This window comes from Ruditapes philippinarum, unplaced genomic scaffold (assembly GCF_026571515.1).
Source record: "Ruditapes philippinarum isolate M1 unplaced genomic scaffold, ASM2657151v2 ctg708_1_1_1_1, whole genome shotgun sequence".
Classification (NCBI taxonomy): Eukaryota; Metazoa; Mollusca; class Bivalvia; order Venerida; family Veneridae; genus Ruditapes; species Ruditapes philippinarum.
In genome coordinates, this window is record NW_026866967.1 from 264,265 (window position 1) to 276,688 (window position 12,424).

General features: G+C 30.2%; 1 protein-coding gene across 5 annotated transcripts in view; it reads left to right on the plus strand.

The window, feature by feature from the left end:
- The window catches only part of LOC132734363 (neuroligin-4, X-linked-like), a 134,979-nt gene that overhangs the window by 12,428 nt on the left and 110,127 nt on the right, over positions 1–12,424 (plus strand). The window contains exon 1 of one of the 5 annotated variants that reach the window (XM_060721097.1): positions 47–1,059. The exons of 2 other annotated variants lie outside the window; for them this stretch is intronic. In XM_060721097.1, the coding sequence (XP_060577080.1) occupies positions 579–1,059 (481 nt within the window). In that variant the 5' untranslated portion in view covers positions 47–578. Of the gene's footprint in view, positions 1–46; positions 1,060–6,684; positions 8,557–10,612; positions 12,154–12,424 lie in introns of those variants that run through there. 2 more of the 5 variants (XM_060721094.1, XM_060721098.1) reach the window with 2 other exon arrangements.

Below are 12,424 nucleotides of genomic sequence, written 5' to 3' on the forward strand. Positions count from 1 at the left end.
TGTCGTATTGAAGAAGTTATATAATGAGTTTTGTGAGAGTGACAATACTAACTTCGTGGCGTTAAGCAAATAATCTAGAGCAATTGATACTTGCTGGGGACGAAGATGTTAGTTGATACCTCAGATCGTATGTTATTTGGATAATATCCATGTGTTTATACTGTGGTTTCATAGCGGCTTTCGAATACATATTCAAATGAATTGCATCCAATTGGAGGTTGTAAAGACAATTCGAATGACATTTGGAAGGCATGTGGATATGAATATAAATGTGATGTTCTGTACTTGACATTTTATAGTTCATCATCTTGAAAAAGGAATCAATACGTCATAATCTGACTGCCATGGAATAACACATATTCAATTTGAAAAGATCTCGGTATGCAATGGTTTTCGTAATTAACGATATTGCATCAAGCGTGGCGAAAACATGAGAAGTGACTTTGATTATTCCATATACAAATGAATTCAATTGAACAGGATATGAGGTATTTTAAAGTTAGATTACGGTTAACACATGATTATATTTAACTTTAGAGATATTTCGCAGATACTTGTCATGGAATAAATACTAAACCATGCATATGTCAAATGTTTTTGGTTTTACTGTCGGATTTCTAGTGCTGTTTGAATCAGAGTTTCTAAAGACATCATCAGAACCTTTCGGTAGGGTAGATGACAATGACAAGTGTAAGCTTAAAAGAAAACTATTAGGTGATCATAAGATAACAATGCTTGATGGAACCATCCTTAAAGGAATAAAGGTCGAGTTCAGGCCAATTTGTAGTCTAAAAAATGTTAATGAGTTTCGGGGTCTTCCATACGCAGAGATCGCCAAGTCAAGGTTCATTTCGCCAAGAGATCCAGGGAGATCTCATACGAAAGTAAGACATGCTATAAATCACAAAACAGTTTGCCCGCAGAAAACTTTGGCAGAATATTTGAACACGAAGAATGAGTTACCATTAGCAATTCGTGAAAAGTATTTTAAAATAGGAAAATATATCGGTGATCAAAGTGAAGAGTGCCTTTATCTTAACATATTCGTGCCCTACAAAGGTAAGTTTATGAGTGATAAATGGATGTCATAACATAATAAAAGTTTATATGACAATTTACTTTAAGATGAAATGCTTTAAGTGCAACGCAACTGTTAAGTAATTAGTTCAAAATGGATCTACTTATTCGAATATTTGTTGTAAATTATAATGCATGCAAATTCAAAAAAGTATTTCCTTTATCGACATTTCTGTTAAATCGAAAATAGAAATACAAAACTCTCCTCCTTTTTGTAACTTATTTGCTGGTAAAACCTTTCAATGACGTAATGAGGAACTCGTAGTTAACACATTATAATCGGTGTCATTATTATTCGCAATTCAGTTTTTTACAATGTTTTGCCAATCAAGTTTTCCCTATTAACATGTTACAGTAGAAATGAACGGACTGGAATTTTAAAGCAATGACAACATGTAAAAATACTTTAATGTTGGTTCATGGATATTAAAATAACTTCCTAGTTTGGTTAAAAATACGTTTTAGATATTTTGATAGCTATTGCATGTGAAAAACCCTTTCATTTAGTACATATATAAAATCTAAATTGTTTGGACTCTGATAATCAGGAAATGTTGTTTTCTTCAGTTGACAATAGGAATAACTCCATTGCTTGTCATTTAGAGGGTCAATATTTAGTCAATATTTAATCTCACCCTTTCTAGAGCAATTGTATTTCTGACAGATGGTAAAGAAATGTTTGGCATGTATATATGAACACATCTCTGAAATATCTAGCACGATATTCACCTGTTCGTTATTTAATAACTAGAACTTAGTTGAATTTTGGCTGATGTTGGCTGTATAATTTGCCTAGAAAAGCCCAATTAATCTTTTAGATCAAATAAAATTCATATAATTACGTAATTAACGTTGTGTACGGTTAGATTCACTTGTTAGATAAAGTATTTGAGACAAGATACGATGTCTATTTGTTTTTTATAATAGAATTAACATCTTGGGGTAGGACAAAACAGTCATTATCGATTATCTTACAAGACAGAAATCTTTTTTCGTCTAATTAGTTGAATTATCTGTCACGTTACGATTTGTGATTTGGTGCTTTATTATTAGAAATATATAACTTCAGTATAATTATATAAAATCGTACAGGTATTAAACTATACTTTTCATTCTCTTCATGTTCGTTCAATTTTGCCTATGTGGAATTGTTTCATTTCATTTTTTTTTCAAAATATTATAATGTTGTCTTAAAATGGTGGGATACATATAATTATTTTTATAATACTGCTAGTCTGTAACGTCGTTTGGACTTTTAATACATATATGAACTATAAACACGAATGATGTACATACATTTTATTGACTTAAGAGTTATCTTAATACATAACTCTTGCCCACATAACCGGACAAGATTTAGACAGGAGTTACGTTTTTTTTTTGCGAAGGAAACTGTACATTTTCGAAATTTTGTAGGGATGAAACTATTTTAAAAAGAGCCATTCAGCAGATAGTTTATGCATACTTTTATAAATATTCTTTCATTTTTGTTATTATTCTAATGTATCAATACACAATCCATTAAAACTTTAAAAAAAATGTTCTAAATAACATACATGTGCGGTTAAACAAGTAAAAGGCACCACACTATTATTTTGATAACATTTTTGTTAAATTATGCACACTTCTTAATCGAAGTGTAAAGTAAGATTAAATGTGAATAGATATAATTGACTTGTTCTGGTGTAAGATTTATGCAATCCAAGAAGTATATGTATCTTTTTGAACGGTTAAAGTATTTGAATTATATACGCATGGTTTAATAGGATACCGTTTTTATTCAAGTCTCAAACAATAAAATGCAAAGTCAGTACAAAATATACAAAATATACTTTGATCAGGTGCTTTTCTGAAACGATTTTTTAAATAAAAAGATATATTTAACTTTTATATATTTTGCATTTTGTAATACCATATTACAATTTAAACGAAGTATTGCATTATGCTTACACTGACCCCTTCATTGTAATTTGTGTTGATGACAATAGTTGCTTCACAACAAATGACATGTTTGCAATTTTATGAAAGGATGTATGTAAAACAGTTTATAAATATTTCATACTATATACATGCTCATGTGTATAACAATATTCTTCTAATTTTAACGTCATATTCTTAACTTGATTCATGTACGTTTTTCCAAGGCCTACGAATAACTTTTCAATGAATACAAAAACATAAGAGTTGCGTTTGGATGTCTACCAATAGCAATAATTAATACACAACATCGTTTTAATACCATTCATAATTGGAAACAGATGCTGCATTTAGTATCTTAACAAAGCATGTCATTGTGATGTGCGATTTTTTCCTGATTTACATGCTTTTGCAATTAAGCTTACTCATCTAAGTCATTTCCAATTGAATTGATTATACATCACCTTACACAAGGAAAATGTATTGTGTATAGAATTTGAAATGAAAGAAAGAGTTCTAGATTGTTACATGCTTTTAGTTTTCCTTTCAATGAAATGAGTAATCCTTACATAAAATCTTCAATTGTTACAAATTAGCAAATCTCTTATCATTTGGACTCCGTAATTCTTGAGCAATGTCAATTCAAACTACTTTAGGGTCTTTTATAACGTAATGCTTGTATAATGAATTCATAACTCGAACAATATGATATTTGTCCAAAATAATTAAATGTATACATATGTCATAAAATATCTTAAGAAATGTTAGGATAAACATTAAACGATATTTTATAGCTTAAAGTTGTGTGTCATTTCACTGTCCAAAAGATTAAAGATAAAAATATTTCTACATATAAGTTTTGTATAATTACATTACATTTCCTTTCTTTTGGCATTTACGTCAACACTGTTTTTAATCAATTTTATCACAATTTTAAGTGTCTTATTTTACGTATATATTTATACAGACCACATAAGGCATTTGTTTTAATACAATATGGTACACGTTATTACTAAATAGTGCAAACTATTGCAGCCACGGTGTACTGAAATGAACATTACTCTTCTTGATTTCTTGACGAATTAGATATATGAAATATATAATTAACTACAGTTGCATAATTATGTTAAAATAAATTATGTAGTGTCAATCAAGGCAAAAACGCATTCAACTGGCAATGACATTCATTTAAAAACCTAGTCAGAACACATCAATAACACGTGAGAAAAGAGAAACATTTGAGATAAATCGTCGTAAACGTCAAACTGTTTTTACAGAGGCATTAAGTGCATTTGTAACTTCTTCTTCGTAGACATAGACATATAGGAAAAACATGATGAATGTCATATTTGACAAGGCAAGTATGCATTGCAAAATTCTAAGAAGCTCTATTATTCTGTAATGCTTATGTATTTGGGTCAAGATTTGTGCATATGTGCAGATGAGTTTACAGATATCTCTCGAAATGTAACACTATTTAAGGTTTTTACTAAGTTTTGTTTAAAGATATACTATTAAGCTTAAATTTGTTTTTAGAAAATATTGTTAATTACTACTCAGTGTCTTTGTAAAAATAAAATAATCAAGTTCTGACTTCATATAAAGAAGATACATTGTATGTTATGTTTAAAGTTCTAAACACTATAGGTGGTCACATTTTGAATATATAGTGTCATTAAAAAAAGGAAATTCTTTAAGAAAAGAGCAACTTTACTTGGCTTGTAATAAGGATCGCAGCATCCAATAGATAGATTATACATTTGTTTATTTAAACTGGACATAATCATTAAGAACTTCATTGATTTCAATAAATTATTTTTTTCCTTAAGGATGAGCTTAGTATATCTTTAGAATAATTACACTTTCAAATGTTTTAAACAAAAAAGGTTATTTGACAAATATTTGTGGTATATGTGTATTATAATTTCAAAACAAATAAAAAAACATAATCAACCATTTATCTAGTGTTTGTAAGGATTACATTCAGCTATTATACCAAATTAGCTAAAATAGTAATATAAATGTATAATAGTATGCTATTAAAGTTTATCAATATTTACAACTTTCTGAAAAGTTTGCATAGGATATTTTTTTATAGAATATTGCATTCAATATGAATGCCACCGAACATTTTTTGACAAATAAAAGGAAAAAGGACACTGAAAATAAGATGTTGTTTTCCTTACATTGATGTCTTTATAACAAACAGCTGCTACATCAGGCTTTTGCATACTGAAAAAGCGAACGATTGCCCTTGCATAAATATTTATCCAAATATATGCCATTCTGACACAAGTCTTTTTCCCTGAACAATCAATAAAGCATTCAGTTGTATCACTTTTATGAGAAAGAAACATTATTGCCTCAGCTTTGAAAAATCCCATCTAGATTCATTTGCGCTTTATATCATACATGCTACGTTTCATCGATGGTCTCCCAGGACTTCTGTAACTTATTTTCGATCTTAAACAGCGATGAAAACCCGTCCTACAAACACATTATCAAGGAGATCATGGTCTATTCAGTGGTTTTCATACAGTTTTGATCAAATGACTTAAATATGCCGGTATATAAGATTGAAGCGATAAGTTTTCTAATTATTTATTTTTTATGTAAACTAAGTAAGAAGATTTGTAGCAACGATCTAAAATGTTCAGAATCATTCAAAAGTATAAGTATACATATGACATACCGAGCTTTTAGTTAACCATAAGCATATTAGTCCGTCTTGTTTATGTCAATAAAATTAATTAATCGGTTGATCAAAACTTTTGATATTGTGTATTTCATATAAATGTAACAATTCAAATTAAAATCGATTAGTTAATAAGTATGAACATAAAGCCGTAGACAATTATTATTTTGCCATTCAGATTTTGCAATGTTTAGATTTATTTTTTTTTTTTTTGATTTATCTGTACAAACTAACAACGGCAGACACAAAAGAGAAACAGAACAAGTGGGTAAAATAGGCAAAACGTTAAAAGTATTTACCTAAACTTAAGTTGAAATAGACATTAGTACAATGTGTGTGAAGAAAAAGTCAACTGCTTTAATAAGAGAGGAAAAACTTTCCTTGAACATCACAACGATGTGCCGTTCTTGGAAAATCGTGGTTTGCATGTGTCTGCCGCTCATCTCAAACACGGATATTTAAGACCAATTTAAATAACGACCATATATTATCTTACGAAACTGATTCATTCCTTGAGTTAGACCCGAGAGATGAAATCAAAAGACTTTTTGTGACATTCGTGCTGAAAAATCAATGCTTTGAAAAGTAAAATGAACGTAAAATGCAATTAGTTAATATATCTGCTTAATTGAAGCAGTCTTGGGTTAGTTTCATTCTTTTTTACTCCAAATAAAAGTAAAGTCCATCTCAATAATATTCACTGTTATAAAACAAAAACAAAAAAAAACGTATGCATATAATTATACTTTGCATGCTGCAAAATACTACAATCTAGGTCTAAATCGACATAGCAAAAACATAATGTAAAGCATATAATTTCACAAAATATAAACTGGAGCAATATATGTTCAGAGTTTAATGTTGCGATTGTTTTTATTGCGATAATAGGAATGTGAATATAACGCCAACTAACGTGTAATAACTTTAGCATCAACAACTATTTCCAAATATCAAGGAGTTGGCAAACATCCCACTTTAGGAATAACAGTTGCAGATTTACCGGTCTGAACTAGGAATTATATTTGTTCTTGAGAAAATATGTTCTTTTATGTAACGTATATGTTGTATATGGATAACATTAGTGAAATCATGTTGGAATGATATACTTTCAAAATGTTATATGGCTATACTTTAATGCAAAATGTGATTAAAAGTTACAAATGTGACACGTTCTTAATTTCATTAACTGTTCAGTTTAGGACAGAAAGCATAAAAGGTCATGCCTATGCGATCAAATTTCACTCTGATTTCAAAGACTTGATTAAAAGGCGAAGGGAAGGAATCTTAAATCTATAATAAACTGTGAAACGCTTAAATGATGAATCAATAACATTCATGCCATGGAAACGTTTATTACATCTCCAATCTTGTTGCACTTACCGACAGTTATTGTATGATACGCGCTACAACTGGTGAAGCAATTATTTGACTAATGGTGTCTAAAAATAGCGGTTAGAATGGCGTATGCACTTCCGATAAAATATATGTAACATTTATATATCTTCAATGATTTTTGAGGATTTTCTGGAAACAGTATTGTAAAATCTATACCATTCCACAGAATTGGAAACAATGCGTTGGATAACCAAATAAACGAACATATTCCAGATTGTCTTTCCGATTTACGTTGTATCTGATTCTAATAATAGTTGACAAGAATAAGGTTTGTCATGGAATGTATTTGTGCTTATATTGCCATAAACATGGATTGATATTGTCGGTAGAGACCTGTTTCCTAAATTGTGTAACCTGCTTTGAAAGAGAACCGATGCAAATTTACTTATTTCTTTACATGAATGACGTAGTTATTTGGTGTTCTGAGACGAGTAAGGACTGGAAAAAGTTAAAACACAAAAGGATCATACTGTGTTGCATATAAAGGAGAGATTATAAAGGGTAAATATTAACGGTGTTTCATTGGTTGATATCACCAATATATTTTGCAGCTTTGGAAATAACTTTGATGTGTATCATTTAACATTTCTTTCCAAATCTTTTGTATCAGTGAATTGAAATTGATTTTTGTGTGTATGTAATTTATCAGGACCTTGTCTAGACATATAGGGTTGTAAAATACAAATAAAAGCAACAGATTAAAATATTTGACAACCAAAAGTGCTTCATTGATGTTATAACAGATAGCATGTTAGACTTTACAAACACTGTTATCAAGGTTATGTTTGTGCAATTTATAGAATGTTTAATAGCGACGCTAAGTAACGTATATGTCAGAAAAGTACCAGAGACAATAGAAACCTAATAAACAGTCATATTTAGTTAGTAAACCTCTTATCATTTGTAGTATCTGATTATATGTATATAAATAAAGTAAGAGCACGTGACAGACATCTATATAAACATGGCTAACATATCTTTTATAGTTATACTCGTTATAATATCGATTTTCAAAACTCACAGTCATTATTACCAGGAAAGTCAAAATCAGTATAAAGGGACAGAAATCGATGTTTGTGAATTGGATAGAACTTTTCTTAGTGGCAAAAAAGTTGCTATGATTGATGGTATTAAGGTTCAGGGGTTAAAGGTTAAGTTTAAACCTATTTGTGCCCTTAAAGAAGTGGATGAGTATCGAGGAATACAATACGCCGACCTTACTAGCTATCATATGAAGAGTCTACGATTTTTACCAAACAGACAACGTGGAAAATCTGTAACAAATACTATAAACAATGAACGATTCGCCACACAACATAAACCAGTGTGTCCCCAAATGTTTATGGATGAGGTTATTAAGTTCCATAAAGGTCTGCCTGAAGAACTACGTGCCAAGTTGTCTAAACTTGGAAATTTTACGAAAAAGCAAACTGACGGGTGCCTTTGGCTAAATCTTGTTGTTCCCGAAAAAGGTAAGGATGGTCTTAAAATGTATTAAAATGATTATAAAATCCCTAGTGTGACATGTACTCTAAATGCGCTTGTAACTGTAAAGAGTACCAGACTACTAAATTTGGTTTTGCATAGAAATAAATAAATGCGCACATTTATCGGTAAAGAAACGCATTAACACATTGTCTTATACTAACTGTTTTCAAATAATTATGTTGTTATATGATCTTCTTTTTTCATCCATTTCTTTTCATTCAGCAACATCTTGCATTAAAATTTACATTTCATATAAACTGTCATTGTCTTAGGTTCATGTGTTATGTCTAGACATAATAATTTAAAAGTCTCTGAATCAACGTGCTTTTACAAATTGAAGATGAACATCAAATATCCATAGAAAATGTAAAGCATTTAATCCTACTTGGCCTACCTTTTCGTTTAATAAGAAGCTCTAAATTTGAACATGATTGAAAGTCAGATAAGCATAAAATGCCTTAATATATAAATTTGTTCTAGCCATTGATTTAAACGTTGCGTCTATCTGGATAAACACTGTGCATTTCTACGACAAGTTTTACAATGTTAATTAAGTTAAACTGGAACTACTTGAAAACAAAAATAAACGTCTAAAACAGCTACAGCTAGAGCTGTTTAAATCGTTATTTTTTCTATCAAGGTATGCTTTTATCACTTTTGTAAGTTCATGTAAAGTGGTGTTCATTAGTATTTTACATTCTACTTTTTAAATTCATAGACTAGTTCTTATTTGATTTTTCTATCCATTTAATTAAAAATATAGGTATTAAGTAGCAAGCGGAGAAGAAAGCTTTATCTCATAAAACGGATTTTCAAGACAGATTCGGGAAAAAACAAATAATCTGTCTGTAGACGAACGAATCAGTGTTTCAGATAAACTCGTAGTCAAGTAAATCGCGAGCACTTCTTCTATCGTGTAACCACTTTTACAAACGCCGTAAATATAGATTTACTTCTTTAAGGATATATAATAAGTTCTGTAGTTTATTGTCTGATGAATGTTAATGAAGTCTTTCACGTCAACTCGGCTACACATTTGGAATATAATTTTATGTTGTGCTTTGAAAAAGTTTATGGTTTTAAATACATTTGGCTCGAAGAAGCGTCAAATGATGTAGAGACTTGTTGCTCTCTATAAATGAAACAATTAAGTCAAGCGCATAATTTCTTGAAATATTAATCAAACATATTGGCTACACAGAGCAACTAAAAAACTATAAAATCGCTCCTATTTGGTCAATACGGATTTTAGATGCACAATAGAGGTAATAAACCCATTTCTAAAAAAAATAATCAAGACAGGGGTGTCGGCATTATTGTAATTAGTAATGTTCGTACTCAAACAATGGAAAGTTATGCTAAGGAATTTTCAACATAACGTTCTAGGTAATTTACAAGTATTTTGTATTGTCGATCCATTTGTTGTTTCATGTCGACGGAATAGCGAGTACTAAAATGTGAAATGCTTTAACAAGTGTGCTTGAGGATTATAGTGTTTTGATTGTATTTATGGTGCTGTTTGGAGTACACATATAACGCAAACACATGTGTTATCACTTAAGTCTCTGACAATTGTTTCCAAATATCTTGCAGCTCGGAAGTAACTTTTAACTTACTTGTAACAGTTGCAGATATGCCATTTTTTACTACGGTTAAGCAACGATCGATACCTAGAGAACGGATAACACACAGAAAGGATTTAATGATTGCTTAAAAAAAATACTCATTCTAAATAAGTTTTATTGAGTTATTAAATATGATGTGTAAAAGGAAATAGTTAGTAGTGTGATAAAAATATCTGTTCATTTTGAATAAAACTTATATTTGCAGTGTCAAAAAATTTCAGTGAATTAAAGAAAATGTTAACAACACTAGGGCAATTGTAACTGGTGAAAACCTATAGTAAGAATTTATTTGTCATTTAAATAAATTGATCTATTGAATTGCTGTTCGCAAAATTTGAAGAAAAAAACTCTATATATCGCTACTTGATAGATTAGTATCAATATTGTTTATGGAAAAAATATCTGATATATCTTATATAAAATCGTTGCTGTAAACAAAATAGAAACAAATTATTCTACTAAATGTACGAGTGGTACAGAAGAGAAAACGGCTTATAAATGATAATATATTGGAGTTACTAGTGGTTTCTTATAGACCGGGAATAGTTTTGTATTTGTGAGGATAATTAACGAGATGTATGATTGACCATGAGAAGCCTTATCCAGTAATTCATTGTAGCTCAAATCTGTAGGAGCAGAGGAATGAGATATAATGATAGAAGATAACCGTTTATCCGCGCTGCTTTTGAAAGTATAACTTAGTATTGAAGAACTCTGTAATGGGGCATGTTAGCGTGACAAGAAATTCCTCTTTGTGTAGCACAAATAATTCACAGCATTTGATAAAGAGCAAAGAAAGAGAAAACGGATATTTCACGTAGTTTCACCGAAGGATTAAAGTGAATGTTTCAGATGTTTCATATATTCCTAGTGTTCGGATAGAACTATTTTCAAGAAAAAAGAAAATAATCTTAAGAAATTTCTTAATCATACATCAACTTGACATAACGAATACATAATAGTGTTTACATGTCTGATGGATCGTCGACGAATATGTTTACATTTACCCAGCGCTTTGTTCACTTGTATTCTAAATATAGTCGTATGTCATCACTCTGAGGTAGGTCTAGACAAACCATTACACATACAATTTTGACTGTCACTTGTTCAATCAGTTCGATTCAATTCAACAATTTGATAAAAAAATATACAAAAACATGGAAATATGAGTACTTATTATAACGTCGAAACAGTGGAGGAAGTGGAATTTGAGGTGTTATATAGAAGTAAAAACGAGTTTGAAATGGAGTAAAATAAATCAACAATGAAAACTATTCCGTTCACAATAATTGTATTTGTGCTATATGTCTGTTGTATCATTTACAAATGCTAAAGCTGCTCTTGCTTTATCTTATGTGAATTGTGTTCACATTTTGAAGAAGTATAAACATAAATAGAGCATTTTTAATAATAGAAATAAACGCTGGCTTGGTGCAATGCCAAATCATTCACACGTGAAAGTAATGTAACTTAACGATAATGGATGCGCCGTTAATTTTAATCATAATACAACTTCTTTTTGTTATTGAAATCACAAGTCAATATTATAAAGAAACTTCAAACCAATATGGCCCTAAAACGTCTGTGTGTGAGCTGGAAAAAAAGCGTCTTGGTGACCGAAAAATTATCATGATTGACGGTACTGAGATTCAGGGAATTAAAATACAATTTAAACAAATTTGTAATCTTAGAGATGTTTATGAATTTCGAGGACTTCCGTATGCTGAGATAGGACTGTCAGGTTTTTGTCACCACGTGACCAAGGACGGTCTACGTCAAGTGTGAGACACGCTATAAATCATAAAGCAGTTTGTCCCCAAAAAGTCATGAAGGATTTCTTAAGAAGACTTGAAGGAATTCCAACTGAGCTACATGAGCGTTTATCTCGAATTGGCACATTTATAGGAGATCAAAACGAAGAATGTTTATTTATCAATATTTTCGTACCCTATAAAGGTAGGTCCATAGCAGCTTATTACCCAAACAAACTTTCCGCTATCTGTTAATTTACTTTGTATCTCTTCTATTTCATATCAGTCTATTTAAAATTGTGTATCATGTTTAATAACATATAAAGTGTCTACGATTAAACAGAGTTGATGTCTTCAAGAAATTGCAAATCTATCTCTAAAACAATTCGTGTGTCAAACTTTCTTTTTATTTTTGTTTATTGAGCAAATCGTTATTGATCAGTAAAGTCTTATTTCTATACATTTCTGCATAGATT